The following is a 23656-nucleotide window of genomic DNA, read 5'->3' as shown; positions in this document are numbered from 1 at the left end:
CAAAATTACTAAAAAATATTGTATATAAAATTACCTTCAGGCTATGTGTATAAAGTGTATACAAAGCATAAATGAATTTCATGTTTAGACTTGGGTTCCATCTCCAAGATAGCTTATTATGAGTCAGTGTAGCATAGTAGGTTGAGCATTGGACTACAACTCTTGAGACCATGGTTTAATTCCTGCTCAGCCATGAAACCCATTGGGTGACCTTGGGAAGTCACACATTCTCAGTCTCAGGGGAAGGCAATGGCAAACCTCCTCTAAACAAATCTTGCCAGGAAAACTGCATCATAGAGTCACCTTAGGGTCACCATAAGTCGGAAATGACTTGTAGGCACACAACACACACACCATATATGCAAATATTCAAAAATCCCAATTTCCCCCCCCAAAATTCAAAACACTTCTGGTTCCAAACATTTTGGATAAGGAAAACTAAACCTGTACAGAAGTCTGTTTTTAGCTCTTGCCATGAAACTGAGCTGGTGAAGCTGCATTGTTATGTGTAACTTGTAACTGTTCCTTTTCAAGTTACTATTCCTTTAATGTGAAGTCTCCCTTTTGGGATTGAGTTTAAGTATAGGCTTCATGGCCATGTCATCTTACTTTATTTTTGACTTGTTCTGTTTCTTTTCCCTACTTTTTTGTACTGTCCCAATGAAGGGTTTTGGACAGTTGCAACTCTTGTAAGCCTCAGTAGCATTTAGACTGGTCCTGATAAAGACATAACCCAACAATGAGTTTTATCATAACAAGAGCTCTGCTACTGCATTGTTAAAGTTCCATCTGATCCAACATCTGATTATTCAGATCTTAAAAGTAGAGAATTTCTGTTCTGTAACAAAGTGGCAGCCCGAATCTGATGGAAAAGACAGAGGTTTTCAGGGACGTACCAGAAAAGTTTGTTTATTTGATTTTAAGCTGATTTATTTCTAAGTGCATGTGCTTAGAAATGGGCTCTTAAATCTTCACAATAGTGTTTGTTGTGTCTTCAAGTCATTTCTTACTTATGACAACTCTAAGGCAAACCTATCATGGTTTTCTAGGCAGAATTTGTTCAGAGGGGGTTTGCCCTTGCCTTCCTCAGAGGCAGAGAGAGTGTGACTTGCCCAAGGTCATCCAGTAGGTTTCCGTAGCCGAACAGGAATATGAACCCTGATCCTACGATTCAGCCACACTGTAGAAATAATTCCGCACACCCACTGTGTCTTTTTCTAAAATGAAATGGAACGTACGGCAGATTGCATTGCCAGAATTCTGCCATGGATGGAGTTTGCAGCCCCATTGACCTATCCATAATTTGGCAAATGTCTCCAAGCTACTCTCACCATTTTATAAAATAAACGGTATACGCTTTCTGTGCAATTTGAAGTATTTAGTTTTGAGGAGTGGTTTGAATTTTATCGTGTCATGCAGCTTGCTCTGCAGGTAAATTAATGGGTTTATTAAAGGTTTTCTAAGAATAATGACTTGTAAATTTGTTCCGGCATCTTTTTGTTTACTTCAGGAGTTGCCAAACTGCAGCATAGATGTTGACAGTTCTTGGCATTCTGGGACTGGATCCTTTTTGATTTCTCATCTTGCAGCAGAATCCCCATTTTGATAGAAAGATTGAAGTTGTTTCTCAGTTTTGAATTGATAAATACAGTAATCCGCCTAATACCTAATTACACACTGGACTCGTGGTAGAAAATTAAAAGTATGGTCCTTTGGTGTCTCTGAGACACACAAACCATATTTTCAGACTACATTATGTTTAACATTAAAAAGCAAATGGAAAATGCATCAAGTCCCTCCTGGTGATAATGCAGACGTTCTCCCATAAAAGTTCAGGAAGCTTCTTGATGAGATAAGCAAATATTAGATCTTACCCAATTCTGATGTCTTCATATACTTACAGAGATACATGGAAATGATTCTCTTTCTTCAGGATTTTTTTTTAAATGTTGTGACTTAAATGAGGAAAAAGGAAGGGATGGATTCATTTTTAAAAACCAGAATGGTATGCATGAAATATGTACCCCCTACCACTGTGTGATGCCAATATAGCCAGGTGTCCATAAATGAAAAATTAATTAATTTTCCCTTTGAAGAAGTAGTTGATCAGCATGACATGAAGGCAGAGTAAACCATCTTAACTCAGAATTAAGCCTTTATGATTTATCTGGGACCTATGTCTGAATAGATATGTGGTTGTTTACATTGCATTTACTCAGACCATTGGTCTGTCTCGCTAAGTATTGTCTACACCAGAGATAGGGAACTTGGTTACCCCTCAAAGACGTTGGACTATAACTCCCAGGCAGTGTGGCCTGCTAGCTTTCAAGGCCTCGTACAGGTATTTTTGCCAGGATTACCGTACAGGGTCAAGCCTGGAAACTTCAACATATAATCAGGTGTTCCACCATTGAGATTTGGCCCTTCCTCTGCTGTAACTTAAAATCCTTATAGAATGTAATGACATCTATCCATTGAGAATCCTCTGGAATAGATTCATAGGGGCATTGGGGGGGGGATTCCTTCAGCTGAGGAAAATGGCCTGAACTGTGATGTTAGATCCCTCCTAAAGAGCAGAACTAGATGCTCCATTAAATAGCAATAGCAAGTACATTTCTATACCGCTTATCAGTGCAAAATGGAAGCTAATTTCCCCCAACAATCTGGGTACTCATTTTAGTGACCTCGGAAGGAGGTCGGGTTTGAGCCCCTGGCTGGTATTGAACTTGCAACCCTATGGTTTGTGAGTGAGTTGCTGCAGTACAGGCATTTAACCACTGCATCACCACCAAGATTGCTGTTAAAACCAGCAGTGGTCAGGCGTGTACTTGCACAGTTAAAGCTCATGTACCAACTGTGCCCATTCCTGGAACATTCAGATTTGGTTATGGTGACACATCCCACGATTACTGTATATACTCATATACTCAAGTGCATCTGAGGAAGTAGACTGAAGTCTGTGAAAGCTGATGCTGCCAATTTCTTTCTTTCAGTTAGTCTCAAAGGTGCTACAAGATCTCTCTATGTACTGATTCTGCAGACTAACATGGGCCCCATATAGATAGGCCAAAATAAAGCTGCTTCAGGTCACTTTGGAGGTATGCTGTTTAAATGATGCATGCATCCTAAGAGTCCGGAAGCCGCACCAAAGCCACGATCCAGTCCTAAGGACTGGTGCACAGGTTTGGCAGAACTTTATTTTGGCAGTCTGTAATGGGCCAGGGTTATATATTTGTATGCACTCATGTATAAGTCTAGAAATTTTTGTCAAAAAATTGATCCAAAAAAATTGAGTCGACTTATCCATGGATCAATGTAAGAACTATACTTTAACTCTTATTTAAAAAGAAACCATTCTCTGGTGAAAGGCAAGAGTGTAATCTGCCCTGGAAGCACTGACTCCATGTATTCTCTCATCTATCCAGCCTTTAGTATGAGCACAAACAGTTATGCCTGCTGGAATTTTGTAAATTCATTGACATTGTTTTCCTTTGCTTCATCCTTTAGATCTTTTGTTATATGCCCTAAGGCAGGGGTAGGCAATCTTTTTGAGCCGGGGGCCGGGTTGCTGTCCCTCAGACAACTAGGGGGCCGAAGCCAAAAAATAAATAATTAAATAATTTTTTTAAAAAAATTAAATATATAAATAAACCAGGACAAATGTAGGACAAACTTTTCAAATGGAAGATACTTTTTTTTAAAAAATGGAGGACACGTGAAAAAATTTGCTGATTTTTAAAAAAATGTTAATATAAATGCATGTTTCTGAGGCTTCTATAGACAATTGCCCCCCAAAGGCCCCGGCGGCAATCGGTGGCAGGACCGGGCTGGGCCGCATCCGGCCCACGGGCCGCAGGTTGCCTACCCCTGCCCTAAGGTTTTACCCTCAACTTATCCATGGGTCATATCAAAATTCATAATTTTGACCTCAAAAACTTGCCCTCAATTTATACACGAGGCCGACTTATAGTCGAGTATATACAGTATATCCCATTTGGATGGGAACTTTTCAGCACCAGATTAATTGGGGCTGCACATGAGAAGGCTTTGTTGGCTATTTCCAGGCTGTAGAATTCTCTTCCACAAGATTCTAGGCTGCTCCCTCTCTGTCTTTTCCCACTAAAATTTAAACAGGCACTTGGCAATTAGCTGGTTGTGCAAAAAGTTTTCTTTTTAAATATTACATGTGCTGTACTTTTGTTCTTATTAGATACTTGTATACTGCCTTATAGTCAAATGTTTTAATAGGATAGCTTGTCTTTTAAAAAAAGTTTAACCATCAATTTTTAGCTATGCTTTGTTTTAGTCTACGTTGGAATCTGCTTAGGATCCCAGGAGAAAGCAGAGCTATTAATTAATTAATTAATTAATTAATAAACAAATAAAATATTTCAGGAATAAAATTAGAGAAAGAAGTTGATATTTCATCTAGTTCACACTCACTGTTCCTGACTGTACGCATTCTCAAAGTCTTCCTGGTGCTGTTCTGATGGACATTCTGATTTATTATTGGATCAGTGATGTCTAACTTCAAAATAAGATATATTGTGTAAAAATGATATTTTGTTTCAAGAAGCTATTAAGAACTACAGTATGTACTTATTTTCAAGGTTCTAATCACTTTTTTTGTAAAATGAGTTATCTGCCGACAAAAATAAAAAAAATCCACAGACAATGGGAATTAAAAATATCCTTGTCTTTCTTTTGTATCTGCAGAACTGAACTGGCTGACTAACCCAAGTTTCAGCACAGAAGATGCACTAAGACTGCACCAGCATGCTTTGGATGTAACAGATCCTGACACCAACAAGTCCTCTGTTCAAAGGTAGTGTATTCCTTGGTATGTTTCATGATAGCCTCTTATAATGTACTCAAAGACAAGCATATGGCCAGTTTCATAGATCACATCCTGTTGTCTGTACAATCTTGCATTTATGGGAATAAGGCCTGCTGAACTCAGTGGACCTTATTTCTCAGTAGATATGCATAGGATTGTGTTTTATGCTTGCTTGGTAATATAGTATTTGCTAATATTTCTTGAAACTCTCAACCTAATTTGTCAGGCTGCTTGGACTTGCTTGCAAAGAATCCCCACCATCCTCAAAAGTGCATTTAACTGAACAGCATGACATCAGTGTTATCATAGGGCCAGCGGGCAGATAGTCCAATGGCTTGACTAGGGGGAGAGTGTGAGTGTGATAATGGAAATATCTGTATGCTGTGTTTGGGATTTTATGATTCTTGTAATTAGATTGATTGGATTTATTCCCACTGTGTTTATTCTCTGCAAGAGGTCATTTGCAAACTTGCTCACTATGGGCAACCTTGATGGCTCCAGGGGTCATATGTAAACTTTAGTTGTTTTGGGGTTGGGGAGCTCAAAGTCCTGAATCCCAAAAGAAGACTATATATTGTACTAGAAAATAATTGCTTCTCCTTAAGCTTCCAAGAACAGCCCATTTCTAGTTTTGACTAAATAGAGGTTGTTGGGTGAGATGGAGTCTAGGGCCTACAAAAACAACCATGGGGACCATAGGCAGTCTAAGGGCTGCTTGATTCTCATCCATGCCTTAGCATCACAATTATCAATTAAATTGGTCTTTTTCATTTTGATAGTGTCAGAAATCAGCGTAACTCAATTTTTGTTGGGGCAAGCAGAGCTTATTAAAATGTTCTCACATAATTAACTATTTACTTCAGTTTTCCAGCAATGGAGGTGGAAACAGCCTGCTGTGAGTCTATTTTACTTTTTTTACTTGTTGTGAACCTATTTTGCTTATTCTCCCCTACCAATTCCTTCAAGCCTTCATATTTGATTTGCATAGGCATTTTAAATTGTGAGATGCTTTCAGCCCCCACATGGCCATTAGGGACAATGGGACTTGAGGTCCCACTGTTTTGGGTATCCGTGGGTTGGCAGGATACAGAATGGATCCCCACTGTATTATCGTATTACCCTGTGTATAGGTCTACCCAGGATTTTGGAGTATTTTGGGAGATAAATTTCTCGACCTATAGTTGAATATATTCGGTAATATGGATAGATATAATATGCGTCTTACAAAGGAAGCCTCTTCCGATTCAAAGGCAACCTAACAGCATGAAAATGTGTAAGATGAAGGCCTTGCTAGGGTATTTCCACCTATGTCGCTGGAAATGAACATATCACAGGTAAGAACCAGTGTTTCTATGTTTTTAGTTTATGTATGTTATTTATCCTTCTTTTGAAAGCCATTTTCTAGCTTTCTTCATGCCAGCTTTTTCTGCTTTCTTGTAGCTTTAAGAATTGAATTGCAAATATTTTTGGATTACATATATCATTTTTATTCCTGGCTTTTGTCTATTTTTAAGCAGCACAGCATCCCAAATAGAGCCACCTGGCGAGACTGAAGCTTGTGAAAGTTTTGAAAAATCAGCTAAGAAAAGAAAGAAAAAGAAAAAACGAGAACACAAAAAAGTGAAAAAGAGAAAAAGAAGCAGGGATCACAGTACCAGTGATTCAGAATTGGACAGTGAGGATGTGAGAAATGACAGAAATAATGAAAAAGGAGGAGCAGAATTGAAGTACGTAAGTACACTTATTTCCTGAACTTATTTTGGTCCTGCTCATCTTTTCATCTCAAGCTGATCACCAAAATAGGTTAGACATCAGAATAAGACTGTGACATTTTACATGAAGTAAACTTATTGGAAACAACTTGACTTATTTCTGAGTAAACATGTATCTGTGCTTTCAGCCAGTGAGAAGCATTGTTGTGAATTAGAGATCCACAACGACCTGCAGAAATAATCCAGTGTGAGACCTCTTTAACTACCCTGGCTCAGTGCTAAAGAATCCTGGGAACTGTAGTTTGTGAGACATTTAGCCTTTTCTGTCAGAAAGCTGTAGTGCCACAATAAACTACAATTCCCAGGATTCCCTAGCACTGGGCCAGGGCAGTTAAAGTGGTCTGAAAATGGATTATTTCTGCAGTGTGTTTTGGACCACTGTCTTCCTTCCCTTCTTTCATGTTTTTACCCAAGGGGTTGTTCCCACTAGGTGAAACCCCGCGTTCTGAATCGAATCCAAGGAGTGGCGTTCCTATTAGGATCCGATTTAAACCTAGAACGGTTCTAGAGCAACCCGCAATCATCCCCACTACAAATCGAATCGTAGAGCGGGATAGAAATTTAAATCGAGCTTTCCTCATTTAACGCGTGTTAAAAAAACACTAGGGTCCGACCTACATTTTTCCCTTGATTCGAATTAGGAACCGGAGTATTTAAATAGGAACGACAGCCTTTGAATCGTGTTAGATGGATGGGAGGAGCGGACTGCGATGGGGCTGGCCTTGGAGGAGTTGCCCTTTCTGTCCCCATCTGTCATGGCTGTCGCCATTTTTGCTTCCCTCACCCCTCTGTGTGGGGAGAGCCCATTTCTAACAGAGGAGAGGCAGGAAGGGAAGGCTCCTCTCCAAGAGGCATTCCCTGCCTCTGATCTCGCCCAGACAGGGAAGGGAAGGCTCCTCGCGAGGAGGCATCTGATCTCGCCCAGGCAAGGAAGGGCTCTGATCAATGGGGGGGGGGGGGGGATAGAGCCTTTCTCCCTCCCTTTCTCAAACGGAATCTGCCTTCTCCTCCAACCCTGGAAAGAGAATCTTTGGGAAGAGTGCTCCCTCCCTGCTTTTCCAGCAGCCTCCTTCATTGATCTCTGTGCTCTCTGAAGGGATTCTCCCTGGCTGTCTTTTGGGAGATATGAAGAGGGGATGCTGTCATGGAAAACCTATCCCATAGTTCCTCTGGAAAGAGCTTGGGTTTCTTAAATTCGCTTTGCCAGAAGCCTCCCCCATTGATCTCTGTGCTCTCTGAAGGGATTCTCCCTGGCTGTCTTTTGGGAGACATGAAGAGGGGATGCTGTCATGGAAAACCTATCCCATAGTTACTCTGGAAAGAGCTTGGGTTTCTTAAATTCGCTTTGCCAGAAGCCTCCCCCATTGATCTCTGTGCTCTCTGAAGGGATTCTCCCTGGCTGTCTTTTGGGAGACATGAAGAGGGGATGCTGTCATGCAAAACCTATCCCATAGTTCCTCTGGAAAGAACTTGGGTTTCTTAAATTTGCTTTGCCAGAAGCCTCCCCCATTGATCTCTGTGCTCTCTGAAGGGATTCTCCCTGGCTGTCTTTTGGGAGACATGAAGAGGGGATGCTGTCATGCAAAACCTATCCCATAGTTCCTCTGGAAAGAGCTTGGGTTTCCTAAATTCGCTTTCCTAAATTCACTAAATTCACAAACAGTCAATGAAATGGAAACGATGCCAAAAGATAAATTGCTTCCAAATATTCCGGATTAACGTTACGTCATTCTGACGTACTATTGATTGACAGCTCCAAATAAGGTATGGAGGAGAAGAATCGCTTTATTTAAACACCGATTTCATGCCAAGTAGGAACGCTTGCAGGTAAAAACTTCGATTTAAATAACCAGATGGGAACGATGAACAAAGCGATTCGGATAGCGGGATAAGAACAGTGTTATTTTGAATCGATTTTATTAAAAACGTTGTATTTTAAATCGTTTCAAATCTTAAGTGGGAACAACCCCCAAGAAGCCTGAAGGGAGGAAAAGGATGCAGCAACACATTTTGTCACTTGTCTCTGTTCATGGTGTCCCTGAGACCAAATGAGAAGAAAAAAGAGCAGTAAGATGATGAGGTTGCATGGAAGGGGCATAAGCAAGGATGGTCATGGGGCAATGAAAATGGCAAGAGGAATATGCAAGATATATCTGATTCATACAGGCACACTGATATAGTTCTATGTCTCAGGAACTTGGCCTTTTATTTAACCAAGTAAAGGCCATGTTCCTAAGACAGAACCATATCAGTATGTCCTTATGAATCAGACACATGTCACATACACCTTTTGCCACTTTCATGTGTTTTATTCCAACTTGGGTTGTTGGCAAAAGAAAAACAGGCTTAGCTGGTCATTTTATTTTGCTCCTCTGTTGTATGCTTTATGTAGACTTGGAAGTAGTGAGGTGGGGGAGAGGGAAAAAAATATATGAATACAGTCATCACAGATTACTTTTGTGGTTGGAGGTGATGTGTTGTCTTCCATACTCAACTCAAAACGTGTGTCCTTTTCATCCATTGTGGCAGGAAAAACACATTTATAATCATTGCCCATTTTTATAAAACAACTTGTGTGCCACAAGCCAGTAATATTATCTAGTTCAAATAAAATTATTGGTGTACTGCTTTATTAATGTTTAGTGCTTCAAATCTGTAACTGTCAGTTTCTAACTGTAGAACTTGGTTAGCAAGAGGCAGTAGATTGTTGGTTTGCTATAATTTGACTAATAAGAGTAAATCCTTGGTTCTCATTGACGATTGTACATTACCATGACTTTTATCTGCTATGTAGGGTTCATTTAATCTCTATAGTTTGTTGTTGTTTGCTGTCAAGTCCACTTAAACATATCAGAACCATAGGAATGAGAGCCTTCCAATAGGCCTGGACATCAACTGCCCTGTTCAGGTCTTTCATAGAATCATAGAATCGTAGAGTTGGAAGAGACCACTAGGGCCATCCAGTCCAACCCCCTGCCTTGCAGGAAATCCAATTCAAAGCATCCCTGACAGATGGCCATCCAGCCTTTGTTTAAAGACCTCCAAGGAAGGAGACTCTATCACCCTCCGAGGGAGTGCATTCCACTGTCGAACAGCCCTTACTGTCAGGAAGTTCCTCCTAATGTTCAGGTGGAATCTCTTTTCCTGTAGCTTGCATCCATTGTTCCGGGTCCTGTTCTCTGGAGCAGCAGAAAACAAGCTTGCTCCCTCTTCAATATGACATCCTTTCAAATATTTAAACAGGGCTATCATATCACCTCTTAACCTTCTTTTCTCCAGGCTAAACATCCCCAGCTCCCTAAGTCGTTCCTCATAGGGCATGGTTTCCAGACCCTTCACCATTTTTGTCGCCCTCCTTTGGACACGCTCCAGTTTCTCAGTGTCCTTTCTGAATTGTGGTGCCCAGAACTGGACACAATATTCTAGGTGGGGCCTGACCAGAGCAGAATACAGTGGCACTATTACTTCTCTTGATCTAGACACTATACTTCTATTGATGCAGCCTAAAATAGCATTGGCCTTTTTAGCTGCCGCATCACACTGTTCACTCATGTTCAACTTGTGGTCTACTTGGACTCCTAGATCCCTTTCACATGTAGTTTCATTCAGCCAGGTGTCACCCATCCTATATCTGTGCATTTTATTTTTCCGCCCTAAGTGCAATACCTTACATTTTTCTGTGTTGAATTTCATTTTGTTAGCTTTGGCCCAGCTTTCTAGTCTATTCAGGTCATTTTGAATCTTGATCCTGTCCTCTGGGGTATTAGCTATTCCCCCTAATTTGGTGTCATCTGCAAATTTGATAAGTATGCTCCCAATTCTGTCATCCAGGTCATTGATAAAGATGTTGAATTCAACACTGGGCCCAGGACAGAGCCCTGTGGGACCCCACTGGTCACTTCTCTCCAGGATGAAAAGGAGCCATTGTTGAGCAGCCTTTGGGTTCGGCCGGTCAACCAATTACAGATCCATGTAACAGTTCCTTTGTCTAGCCCACATTTTACAAGCTTGTTTGCAAGTATGTCATGGGAAACCTTGTCAAAGGCCTTAGTGAAATCAAGATATACTATATCCACAGCATTCCCTTCATCTACCAAGCTGGTAATTTTATCAAAGAAAGAGATTAGGGCCTGTTACAGACAGCCAAAATAAAGATGCTTCGAGTCACAGTGGAGGTATGGTGTTTCAATGATGCATGCGTCCTAAGAATCCAGAAATTGCACCAAAGCCACGCTCCAGCCCTAAGGACTGGAGCATGGCTTTGGTGTGGCTTCTGGACTCTTAGGACTAATGCATCATTGAAACACCATACCTCCACTGTGACTCGAAGCAGCTTTATTTTGGCTGTCTGTAACAGGCCTAGGTTTCTTGGATTTACTCATTGCACCTGTAGTGCTGTCTCCACAGTAGGATATTTTTATATGAAATGAGACAATATTTACACTTTGCATTAATGGGCAATTTTTTCCCTTCTCACAAGCATTAGGAGTAATGGAATAAGGAACATAAATTCTGCTTAGGAATAGTAGCTGAGGACAGCTGAGACAAAGTTTTATCCCAACATTGTTGTTGTTTTTAAATAGATGAGGGCATCTTGATGTTATTGAACTGCATCATTCCTAGTCAGTGTAAAGTCGAAGGCTTTTTTGTGGGTTTTTCTGGCTATTTGGCCATGTTCTAGCAGAGTTTCTTTTTAACGTTTCGCCAGCATCTGAGGATGCCAGCCACAGATGCTGGCGAAACGTCAGAAAGAAACTCTGCTAGAAAATGGCCACATAGCTCGAAAAACCCACAAAAAACCTAGTCAGTGTAGCTAGTAATGAAGAGTGAGGGGAGTTACAGTCCAACAATATCTATAATGGGTGGGTGGCAGTGGATAGTCTGAGGGCTATGTGTTTCTGTATGCCTGCCTTTGTCCCCTGCTGACTTATGGCAGCCCCAAAAACTTCATGCAGATTTTACAGTCAATGAATACTTAGAGATGGTTTGCCAGTGCCTTCCTCTGAATTACAGCCTACAGCATCTGGTATTCTTTGGTGATCTCCCACCCAAGTACTAATCAGGTCTGACCCTCCTTAGCTTCCAAGATCAGATGGATTTAGTGCCTTTAGGGTCCCATTTTCCACTATTCCATTTTGTGGCCAATAGCAGATGAGGAGAGGGACCTTGGGAGCCTTGGAAGACTGCCTGTTGCCCTTAGACTACACAGTTCCACCCTAATTTGGAGAAGCACATGTTTGCTGCTTATTAAAAATTACCTGACATTCCTTGCTGCTAATTTATTTGACAAGCCAGAAATAAACAAGTGTGTATTAGCTGGTCTCCTGGCTGTCTTGGCAAATGTTTTACCAAACTGTTGGGAATAAACAGTTGAGTCAGGTCAGGGGGGAGGATGCCTTCAAAACATAACATAATAAGAATTTGTCTCAACCTTTTAATTTATAAATTAAGGTGTGAATTTATAATTTCAGTTGCTGTCACGACTTTGATTATTCATTAAGATTCTGTGCCCTTCATTTCTCCCCCACAACCCACTCTCTGCATAGTTGGAAATAAGTTCCAACAAAATCATTGTGGTTGTCATCCAAAAAGATTTGGCTTTCTGACAGCTATTCTACATGCTTGCTAAAACCAATCTCTATATACTGTAGATGTTATGTCTTACTTAATTTTTTATTTCTTTAAAATAAGATGTGAAGCTCTTTGGGAATGTTACATTGGCATGTCTCCTGAGTCCTGGGGTACCTTTCCATGACCAATTTACTAATAAATTACCAGCAAAAGATTGTTGCAGTATACATTTTCATCATGAGGCTAGATGTCTCTTAAAAAAAAAAAAAAAAAAAACCCTTGAAATTTCCCTCCTTTCATTTTGCCGTCCTTTTTTTCTGCTGTAGATTTACTCTGCTCTTAAGGGTGCTTGACCATCCCTTACTTATAATTTTGGCTCTGTAAACTTCATGCACACTGATGACTTTGTATAAACAATAAGTCATAATAATAGCACAGAGGGCCTTAAAATAGTAACCCACAACAGTATAAGGAGCTATTGACATAATAACCAAGGAAAAGTAAGCACAGTATATCACTGCAATGCCAACTGACTCCAAAAGAAGAAAAGTCAGATGGCAGGTCTGACTCAAAGATGCATCCTCTGTAGGGGATCAGGATTAAGTACAAGCCTATTCTGTCAGAAGATATGGTCTTCTGCTGACAAAATCCTCTTTTTCTCAATTGATTTCAAAGCAATGATGCCAGCAGAACTACTCAGCTGACTAAGGCATGGTACAGAGGCCAAAAAGAGGTGCCTCCCTGGTGCCTCTCTTTGCTCTGCAGGAGCGCCGCAGCAACCAAATTGTGGCGCTGCTACGACACTGCAAAGCACCAGAGACGGCACTGTGACATCGCAGCTGTGCCATGCCGTTTGGACGTGGCGCAGCTGTGACGTCATCATTGCGTGCGCTGACTGTATGGTGCTGCGTAGCTGCGGCACACCCATGACATACTAGGGTTGCAGGTGTGTGCAGCCCCCCCCCCCCCCAAGCAACCCTAGCACGTCATGGGTGTAGCACAAAGGGCCTGTCGGTACCAGGCCTAAGATCTGCTGGCAGAAGAACCCACAAAAAGGGACAGAGAGGTGGTGGCGAGACAAGTTATACCAAACTTTTCAGCCCAGGGACACAGTCACAATATCTGTCCAAACTTAGGCCAGAGTGTGGGTAACATCCCTAGGTTGGGTCAGCTTGAACTGAGTGGTTCCTTCTGAGTGCAGGCATACCGAATTGTACTTCGTGTTTTATTGCTAGGCATAAGCTAAACATTATCCATAATTCCTAAAGCTAGCTTTGGAAGTGTAAATGAGACTGGGGCAGGTCTTGTGCAGCACCCCAATGTAGTTAAATTTTGCATAGGTTACAGAAACTGAAAAAAATAGTCTTTAATTTTTAACAAATATTGGACTTACTTTCCTATTTTCCCTGTTTCTTATATTTTTCTCCCTTTTCCTTTGGCAGACTGGGAGACGAATCTTCAAGTGTGAACTGTAATTCTATTTGGCTGGATGATGTTCAGGGCTTGAGAACAGAATTATTCAGAACAGATAAGAAACCAGATCCTGCAAACTGGCAATATAAGTCACTGTACCGAGGGAATATTGCAAGGTAATGTAACATACAGGTATGAAATTTGATTGCAATAAGTATTTTGATGAAGTTGCTGACAGGTGATTGAATCTGTGGCAGGTGCATGCTTTCTTTGGGCATAATTTCTTTGTAGCTGGCTGTGCCCAGTTCCTATAGTACCCAGTCTTCTTCCTCTTTCTTTACTTACCATTAACTGGATGCAGGCATACATCCACTTATATGTTCAATCCATCCACATTTTTCATATGTATATCCAGGCATCTGCTGCCTGGAATGGATGGACTCCTAAGACTATTTCAGCTTCCAGCAGGACAAACTCTGCTGTGCTCTTGGACATCTCAGTGGCCTTTGATACCATAGACCCTGGTATCCTTCTGGAATGCCTGAGAGAGTTGGGAATCGCTGGCTCTGCTTTGCAGTGGCTACATTCCTACCTCTCGGGCAGATTCCAGATGGTGATGCTGGGGGACAGCTGCTCCTCTAGGAAAGAGCTGACATCTGGCGTCCCTCAGGGCGCCATTCTGTCCCCCATGCTGTTTAACATTAACATGAAGCCGCTGGGTAAGATCATCCGGAGACATGGGGCGGGGTGTTATCAGTACGCTGATGACACCCAAATTTATTTATTTATGTCTCGGACTGTTTCAGTGACCAAGGAGGGCATCTCCCCCCGAATGACTGCCTGAAATCAGTAATGGATTGGATGAGGGAAAATAGACTTAAGCTGAATCCAAATAAAACGGAGGTACTCGTGATAGGTAACCCCAATCTGGGTATGGAGATAGGTTCACCAGTTCTAGATGGGGTTACACTTCCCCTGAAAGACTGCGTCCGCAGCTTGGGGGTGCTCCTGGATTCATCGCTTCAACTGTCTTCTCAGATTGATGCGACAGCCAGGAGTGCCTGCTATCACCTTTGACTGATATGCCAGTTGCGCCCCTACCTGGAGCAGCGGGACCTAGAAACGGTTGTACATGCTCTAGTAACCTCTCGCCTTGATTTCTGCAATGTGCTCTACATGGGGCAACCTTTGTGCCACGTCCGGAAGCTCCAACTGATACAAAACATGGCAGCCAGACTGGTTGCTGGAAAATTCAAGTTCGACCATATTACACCTATTTTAAAATCACTACATTGGCTGCCTATTAGCTTCCGGGCACAGTACAAGGTGTTGGTTATCACCTATAAAGCCCTAAATGGCCTGGGTCCAGTCTACTTGAAGGAACGCCTCCTCCCATACAGTCCTTCCCGTACACTCCGATCCTCTGGGAAAAACCTTTTACAATGTAGAAAGACCAGACTGGCGGTGACCTCCCGGAGGTCCTTCTCTGTCACCACTCCAAAAGCTTGGAATGACCAACCAGAAGAGATTCGCCAATTATCCTCACTCGAGGCTTTTAAAAAGGCGACAAAAACCTTTCTCTTCCGGCAGGCCTTCCCCGATTGATAATGTCCAGAACCAATTGAATCCCCCTTTTATTGTTTTTCTTATGTGTGATTTGTTTTTAACTTTGATGTATTGTTTGTACTTTTTAAACATTTTTTTTTTACTGTTTAATTTTATAGTTGGGAGGGAGGGTTGGGTCGGGATTTTGTGGGGCTCGTTGTTTTTATTGTTGTATATTGTATTTACTTTGTTGTTACCTGCCTCGATCCTCAATCGGAAGAGGCAGGATATAAATAAATATTTATTATTATTATTATTATTATTATTATTATTATTATTATTATTTATTAAGACCTGTTTGAAATAACACTCACTTGCCATTGCATATCCTTACTACTGTGAAATAGAGTTGCTTTGTGATTTAGCAGTTAAAAAGGGAGATACAGATATTCACCATTCTGTACTTGATTGGTTGCAGCTTCCTTCTGCTTGTTAATTTATTTGTAGAGGAAAATATAGAATGTTATGTTTGTTTTGTAATTGCTCACAAAATGGAAAAATAAACTGCTGATTGTTTGAGATTTTTAAAGTGGGTTTGACCATTAACGAAAAGGTGTTGTTTTTTTAATATGCCAGTTTTCTTTATGTAGCGCCTTCCCTTGAGAATGCCATAATTTATCCTGTGTGAGCTTCAGTGATGCTTTGAATCCAGCTGGCATGTGGAAAGGCATTTGCTCCCAAATGTCATAATTGCACCCAGTGAGCAGTATTTACTGTTCACCAGCTGCGGCCCATTTTGAGTCCTGAAGTTCCTACAGTTGCAAAGCCAACAGTCTGCACCTGATGATTCTAATGATGCAGAGTTCATTGAGTTCACAGAGCTTTATTTTAGCCTCTTCCCTATTCCAAGTACTGTATTCATCATTAAGTCACATACCATTCATAATTGTAAATGAAATAACACATTTGCTCTGTGTTGTTTGGAGGCTTGCTCTGTACTTGCAGAACATTGTGGTTTGGAAGTTTGCTCTGTACTTGCAGCTTTGTGGTTGCATCTGACCCATTTATGCCCTACTCTTAAGATCAGTCCCACTTGCATTCTTGCTGTATAGTAACTGGGATTATGCCTAATACAGCAAGTAAGGGAACTGAATTTATGACAGAACCAGGGGGGAATTGTGTGGATGAGAGGTTCAGAACTTCCTAGCACTTCTGGAAGATATATTGCAACCTAATGAACAGAGTAGATTTCAACACCAGTTCTTCCATTAGGCAGAGTCATGGGGCCACCTTGGGTAGAAGATTTTGGTTAGTTATTAATAATGTTGTTGTATCATGAGCTGTTACAGATTGGGAGAGGTGTTTGTGCCTCATCTACCAAAATAATTTGGCTGGCTTTGGACATTGGACACTTGGATTGAAAAACATTTGTTGCTCTTCCTCAGCAGCAAAAATCTTGGGCTAGATCTGGGAAGATGCGCAGCTTGCAACTTGGCAGTACTGCTTCGCTAGCAAGATAGATCAACCTAAATCAGGGAGAGTGTGGCCAATAGTCTTTATGTGGTTCCCAAACCATACTTCTGTGGTCCTTGACTGCTTCATGTGTCCCTCAGGAACTTTAAAAAAATATTTTAGCACAGTCTTCAGGCAGCCTTCTGCCACAAAACGATGTAAAACCATCTGCAAATTTTCTAGTTTGCCTTTCTCCCCAGAACCTTCCAGACCCCTGAAAGAGTGCTTTTTCAGTGATAATTCAGCCAAAAAGAAGCAGAAATGCCACTGCCGTCTTCTTGTTTTCTTTCTATCTCTCACATAGTTGCCCATCTTGGGCTGTAGATAGTTACAGTGCTCATTTAGACTGTTTTTCTTAAAACTGGTTGAGGATCGCTGGAATACAATCTTCTTTGCTTTATTGCATACCAAATATAAATTTAAAACCACAAAGAAATAGTTGATGCTTCAGATGTTGTTTTTTGCATTCAGGTTCTGGACACATATTTTAATCAGGAAGGTTGGTTAAAGCAATGCTATTCAAATTGGTTGTCCCTGGACTGGTGCTGATCCCTGATAATTTCCAGGAAAGAAAGAAACAATAGTAGCCACCAGACACCTTTACTGCTGGTCCCTTCCCATTAGAACAGGGGTAGGCAACCTTTTTGACCCAGGGGCCAGGTTGCTGTCTCTCAGACAACTCGGGGGGCCGAAGCAAAAATAATAATAATAATAATAATAATAATAATTTTTAAAAAAATTAATTAAATAAATAAACTGGGACAAATGTAGGACAAAAATTTAAAATGGAGGACACCTTTTAATAAAAATTGAGGACATGCAAAAAATTGCTGATTTTTTAAAAAATGTTAATATAAATGCATGTTTCTGAGGCTTCTATAGACAATTGCCCCCTTGCCCGCCGCTTGCCCCCGCTTGCTCCTCCTTGCCCCCCTTGCCCGCCGCTTGCCCCGCGTGCTTGTGCGGGAGGCCAAAGGTCCCGGCGGCAATCTGCAGCAGGGCTGGGCTGAGGGCGGTCCCTAGGCCTCGGTGGGCCGCATGCGGCCTGCGGGCCGTAGGTTGCTGACCCCTGCATTAGAAAATAAATAATTGCATGAGAACCACTGGGTTAAAGGATGAAGTGCTGACAAAAATTAATACTCTGTCTCAGTTCTAGCTTCTGAGACTTTGGCTGCAGAAATAATCTGGTTTGACACCACTTTCATTGCCACGACTCAGTGCTATGGAATTCTGGGAACTGTAGTTTGTTGTCACACCAGATTACGATTTTGTGTACTTGGGAGGAAGTAACATTGGAGGAAGCTTGGTGAGATGTGCTTTGGGAATTCATTTGCTAGAATCATGCTGCATGTCTGATGGTGGAGAATATAGATTATTATAAATCATTCATGGAGAAATACTAAGAGGTATCACTTAGTTCTTAAGCCTGTGATGATACTGTGATCTAGTAGTTTGCCTGAAAAAATATGTCTGTCTTTCTTTTCCCACTATCTTGGAAAGACTCTGTTTTAACTATTGCTTTTAAAGGTACAAGAGGAGAAGCAACTTCTGTCTTGGCATTGATCTGAAGAGACAATATATAATTTGGGAGAGCTCAGCGGGAGAGAAAAAGCCCTCTCATAAGCGGTCAGAGCGTTACTTCACAAAAGGTGGCCGGAAGCTCCTGAACATGGATGGCATTCCTATCACTGGTAAAAATCAGGATTCTCCACCTGGCTCAACTACTTGGATACCAATTTTGCATACGGACACAGATGATACTCCCACTACAAGCTATGTAAATCCTCTTGGGATTTATGATCCACTGACCACATTATGGCTACAAGGAAAAGGTCCACCTGAGCATGACTCACTGAAGCATCAGGAAACTCAAGAAAGGTCTGAGAGTGGCACTTCTCATCTAATGACAAAAATGGAAGAATATAACAGGAAGGTTAGAGAAAATCCTAGGGATGTCAAAGCATGGATGGATTTTGTTTCTTTTCAGGTATGTGTAGGCTTGCAGTTGATTATTTGGAGGTTTGGAGGGCTCTGGGACATGGGAAGACAAACCCCCACATTTGCAGACAATTTTGTTTGGGCTTGAGGTAGAAAGGTGCTCCAAAATTGTGGTCTGAGTAACATCAGTAATCTTGTCATTCAGTATTTATTTATTTATTTATTTATTTATTTATTTATTTATTTATTTTACTTATTCAAGGCATTTATTTATTAGAGGGGCTGTGTAGTATAGTGGCTTGAACATTGGACTACTATTCTGGAGACCAAGGTTTGAATCCTCATTGCCATGGAAAACCACTTGGTGAGCTTGGGCAGTTCCCACTGCCCTCTCTCAGCCTCAGAGGACAGTAAAGGCATCCTCTCTCCTGAACAAATCTTGTTAAGAAAATCCTGTGATAGATTGTTTTTAGGGTAACTATAAGTTAGAGGACCATGCATCATTTAAAAAGCATACCTCCAAGGTGACCCGAAGCAGCTTTATTTTTGGCCTGTCTATACGGGCCCATTGGAAGATGATTAGAAATTAACTGAGGAGTCAACAGATATCATAGTGACACGCCTAACCAATTGATTGATAACAGAGCATTCTATGAGAGATATATGTCTAATAGCAGCCTTTTCTGTAGTCCACTGAGATTATACATTTAGTTCCCCTTAAATTCCTAACTAAAAGACCAGCTTTGAATTTTGTCCTGATAGAAATATCCATAAATGGTTTGACAGTGAAATATAGCTAGCAGTGATTCTAAATAATAATGCACCTATTCTCTAGATTAGAGACAAGTAATTGTTTACCCCAAGGCTGATTCTATTGCATCTATAAGGAAGATGCAATTTGATCTTCCTGGATTAAGGGCTCCTTAACTCTTTCTTCTACATTGTGAATTGCGCATGATTTAAGAACTAAGTACTCCAGGGATGGACTTCTGCTGTATCAACCTGTGTATGATTTAAGCCAGGGGTAGGCAACCTTTTTGAGCCGGGGGCCGGGTTGCTGTCCCTCAGACAACTGGGGGGCCGAAGCCAAAAAAATAAATAATTAAATAATTTTTTTAAAAATTAAATATATAAATAAAAAAGGACAAATGTAGGACAAAATTTTCAAATGGGAGACACTTTTTTTTAAAAAAATGGAGGACATGCAAAAAAATTTGCTGATTTTTTAAAAAATGTTAATATAAATGCATGTTTCTGAGGCTTCTATAGACAATTGCCCCCCAAAGGCCCTGGCGGCAATCGGTGGCAGGACCGGGCTGGGGCCGGTCCCAAGGCCTCGCCGGGCCGCATCCGGCCCGCGGGCCACAGGTTGCCTACCCCTGATTTAAGCTTTGTCACTAAAGCCCTTCTTAGAAATTAAGTAAGTGGCAGCAAGATAACGGGCTGTTTTATTGGTGGCAACTTAAGTATGGAGTTTGCTTTCCAGGGAAGTTCATCTGACTTTACACTGAAGTCTTTTAGGCTTTAGGTTGAGACACTTCCATTCTTTCAGATTTTTAAATGAAAGGGATTTTTTTAGGGCCGAGGTGAAAAGAATTTTGTATTTTAAACATTGTCATGAGTCCTGCTCAGTTTGAAAAATAATTTTGTTTTAATTGTAAGGCTTTGGGGTAGAATTTTAAGTATATAATTGGTTTTATAAAGACAATTGCATGTATCACAGAAAAATGATCATACACTTATGCAAAAAATAATACAATTTACACTCTGTGGAAAGGATTATTTGTCCTTGCTTTTGGCAATTTCAAATTTATTCATTTCCAAATATGACCTCTTTTAAAAGTTAGTGAATGAACCCAACTGTGAATATTTTAGAAGACCGTAAACTCCAGGACATCTCTAAAAAATTGATTACTCTTTTTAATGATCTTTTCCTTCTCTTTTAAAGGATGAACTCATGAATGCTCCTAGCTGTTTTACAATGAGGGAAGGTGAATGGCAAATGAGAAAAAAGTCACTCAAGCTAGTCTTAGAGAAGAAGCTTGCAATTTTGGAGAGAGCCGTTGAAAACAATCCAAACAGTGTTGACCTGAAACTGGCCAAGTTGAAGCTTTGCATGGAGTTTTGGGAGCCATCAGCTGTGATGAAAGAATGGCAGAAGTTAGTTTTTTTGCACCCAAACGACCCGGTGCTGTGGCAGAAATATCTCTTATTCTGCCAGAGTCAGTTCAGCACTTTCATTGTTTCAAAGGTTCATAGTCTATATGGAAAATGCTTGAGCACTTTATCAGCAGTGCAAGATGGCAGTATGGTGTCACATCCAGCACTTCCAGGCACAGAGGAAGCCATGCTCGGTAAGAGCACAGTCTTTTTGTTTGCATCTCTGTCTTTTTGAATGCCTTTTTAAAAAATTTCATCATTAATGCACAAAGAAATGTATTTATGGAATCATTACAGTTGTATCCCAACATAATTGAATTCAGGGAAGCATACATGATTATTTTTTCTCCTTCATCCTCAGAATAACTGTCTGAAGTAGGTTTGGCTGAAGTGGCCCAAGGTCACCCAGTGAGTTTCCAAGGTCATCCAGTGAATGGAAGTCCTGAACCTCTCATCTCAGTTCTGCACTTGTAACCACGATGACACACTGGAAGTTTCTGTTTCTGTTTACCGTATATACTCAACTATAAGTCGACCTCATGCATAAATCAAGGGCAGGTTTGGGGCCAAAATTATGGATTTTGATATGACCCATGGATAAGTCGAGGGTAAAACTTAGCAGCATCTAACAAAGGAAGTAAAGGATGAAGCAAAGGGAAACAATGCTAAAGATCTTTAAAAATATTTGACAGATGTAACTGTTTGTACTCACCCAAAAGGCTGGAGGATGAGATAGTAGAGGGGATTGATGCTTCTTTTAGGTGCTCCGAGAAGAGATTAAGCTCTCACTTTTCACCAGGGCATGGTTCCTTTTTTGATAAGAGTTAAAGTATAGTACTTACCTTGACCCATGGATAAGTCGGTCCTGGTTTTTTCATTCAGTTTTTTTGACTAAAATTTCTAGACTTATACATGAGTATATACAGTAATTGGAATCTCTGGCATGGCCAAAAGAAAATGCTACATACAGCATATAGTTAATTTATTAACTTTGCTGGCAAAAGATGTAGTCTTGGTCACTCCACTTAGATGGTGGGGCATAGAAAAATATATATAGAAAAAATTCTTATCTGAGGCTGTTCATATTTGTTTAATTTATTTATATGAAATATGTATGTTCAGAGGCATTGTATCAATGGGTTCCAGTTGCTACGGAGCAACAATGGGAAAAGGTTGTTTTCTGAAGCCATGGTTGGAGTCTTGCAGAGGAATCTGGATGACCACAGTGAGAAAGTGGGTACAAGACTTGCTAGATTTGTCTGGATTTGTCTTCTTTCAAAATCATCCAAGGATGACATTTTCTTTCACTATCTTCCACTTTTCTTACGATTTTCATACTGGTGGCCAGAGTTTGAAATCTATATTATTTTTTTACATGCTTGGGGCTAGCTGGTTAAGACAGGCTTATCAGCTCTTCCCTTTTCTCTCTGTTGTGCTGTTCACATATGCTCAGTAATGGATTCTGGAGGTAGTTGCTGTTTACCTTGCAGGCACACACAGCCACATGAGATCAGCTAAGGTAGAATCTCATTCACTCCCAACTTCAGCTTTGTTGCAGACACACAGTTGCAACCTGATACTCCAGTCCTCCTTTACTATCCTTCTAAAGTAGATTCTCTAAGAAAGGTCCACCTAGATAGAGGATGCGGAAGAAAAAGGAAGGGTGGATATGGGTAGGCATAAAAAAAACCTTGTAAAAAGCAACTTCTTTATTGGAGGCTTTGCTGAGATATACCTATATTTTTATATGAGGAGTAAAAGAAACTCTTGTTGCAGAAGTGTGCTATGAATAGGGTCTCATTTGTTCCTCAGGAGGATCAAGCCAGCTTGCCATCGCAGCTCCATCCTCCACTGTTCCTGTTCTCTTTCCCTATGCTCTCCCCCTTTGCCCAATTTACCCAGTGCACCAGTACTACTCTGTGTCCCCATACTGTTGACATCACTTTTTGTTAGCAGATGCTGTCACCTGTTTCTTTGTATAATTTGTTGCTCTGTCCTTGATCTCTTCCTATCAGTCTCTGCCAAGATCTGGTGATGATAATTATGTCACGTTCTCTGCACTGAGAGTGATCAGATTCTTGTGTCACGCCCAGTGAAGAGGGTAAGGATGGTGTGCCCACTCACAGAAGAGACTGCCATGTCTTTCCTACTCTGAGCCTGCTTTCTTCCACTGTGGGAGGCATGCCAAAGTTGAGTCATAGTAGAACTGGGGCTGTTAGATACATGACATAATAATATATTCCCCTCTGTGTTATGAACACAGTAACGTATAAGTGTGAGACGTCAAGGAAATCATTGCTTGGTGTCTGTTGTTATCATATACTTGGACATCAGTAAACCATGGTGGCCTACCGGAAATGTTTTTGTGTAGAGCAATCGTATTTAGCTTTCCAGCTGTCCAGCCCTCTTCCATGATATACCATTCTCCCCCTTCTTCTTGATTTACCATGGCTTCTGGACATGCTCAGTTTTCACTGTTCTTCACTCCCTCCCTTTACATATTTTTTTCATAAGGCCTTTAAAAGTACTTTTGCAAATCAGGTTAGGTGAGGAACTTTTACTTCATCAGAATTGAAATATAAGCCTCTTCTGTGTTTGAGTGAACTGTGCCTCCCAACCTTAACTCACAAAAAAGTGTACTGCAGCTATTGGAAGGTGTGCAAGTGCTTTCTCAGAAAAGTTGTGTATTGACCCTTGTTTTCCCATTTAGAGAGGTTAAAGCTGGGGAGGGGGCTGGGAAGATACTAGAAAAAAATAAAATTGGGAAAATGGATTTTTGAAAATATACTTTAAAAATGATGAACAAAGTGTTTACAAAAAAAGATGTTAATATATTTACTCCTCTAAAACTATTTCTTAAAACTGTATAACAGGAAGACTTCCATTGAAAAGAAAATACAACAGTTCC

General features: G+C 40.8%; 1 protein-coding gene across 5 annotated transcripts in view; it reads left to right on the top strand.

Moving 5' to 3' along the window:
- Nucleotides 1-23656, top strand: part of NRDE2 (NRDE-2, necessary for RNA interference, domain containing) — a 47152-nt gene that overhangs the window by 5293 nt on the left and 18203 nt on the right. For 3 of the 5 annotated variants that reach the window (XM_089522381.1, XM_089522377.1, XM_089522379.1), the window contains 5 exons: nucleotides 4717-4825; nucleotides 6352-6564; nucleotides 13623-13769; nucleotides 18178-18637; nucleotides 20537-20942. In XM_089522381.1, coding sequence (XP_089378507.1) covers nucleotides 4717-4825; nucleotides 6352-6564; nucleotides 13623-13769; nucleotides 18178-18637; nucleotides 20537-20942 — 1335 coding nt within the window. The remainder of the gene's footprint in view (nucleotides 1-4716; nucleotides 4826-6351; nucleotides 6565-13622; nucleotides 13770-18177; nucleotides 18638-20536; nucleotides 20943-23656) is intronic. The other 2 variants (XM_089522378.1, XM_089522380.1) reach the window with 1 other exon arrangement.

This window comes from Sceloporus occidentalis, unplaced genomic scaffold (assembly GCF_023333645.1).
Source record: "Sceloporus occidentalis isolate IW3139 unplaced genomic scaffold, rSceOcc1.0.p SCAF_4, whole genome shotgun sequence".
Classification (NCBI taxonomy): Eukaryota; Metazoa; Chordata; class Lepidosauria; order Squamata; family Phrynosomatidae; genus Sceloporus; species Sceloporus occidentalis.
Note: the sequence above shows the minus strand (reverse complement) of the source record. Positions and strands in the feature narration are given on the sequence as shown.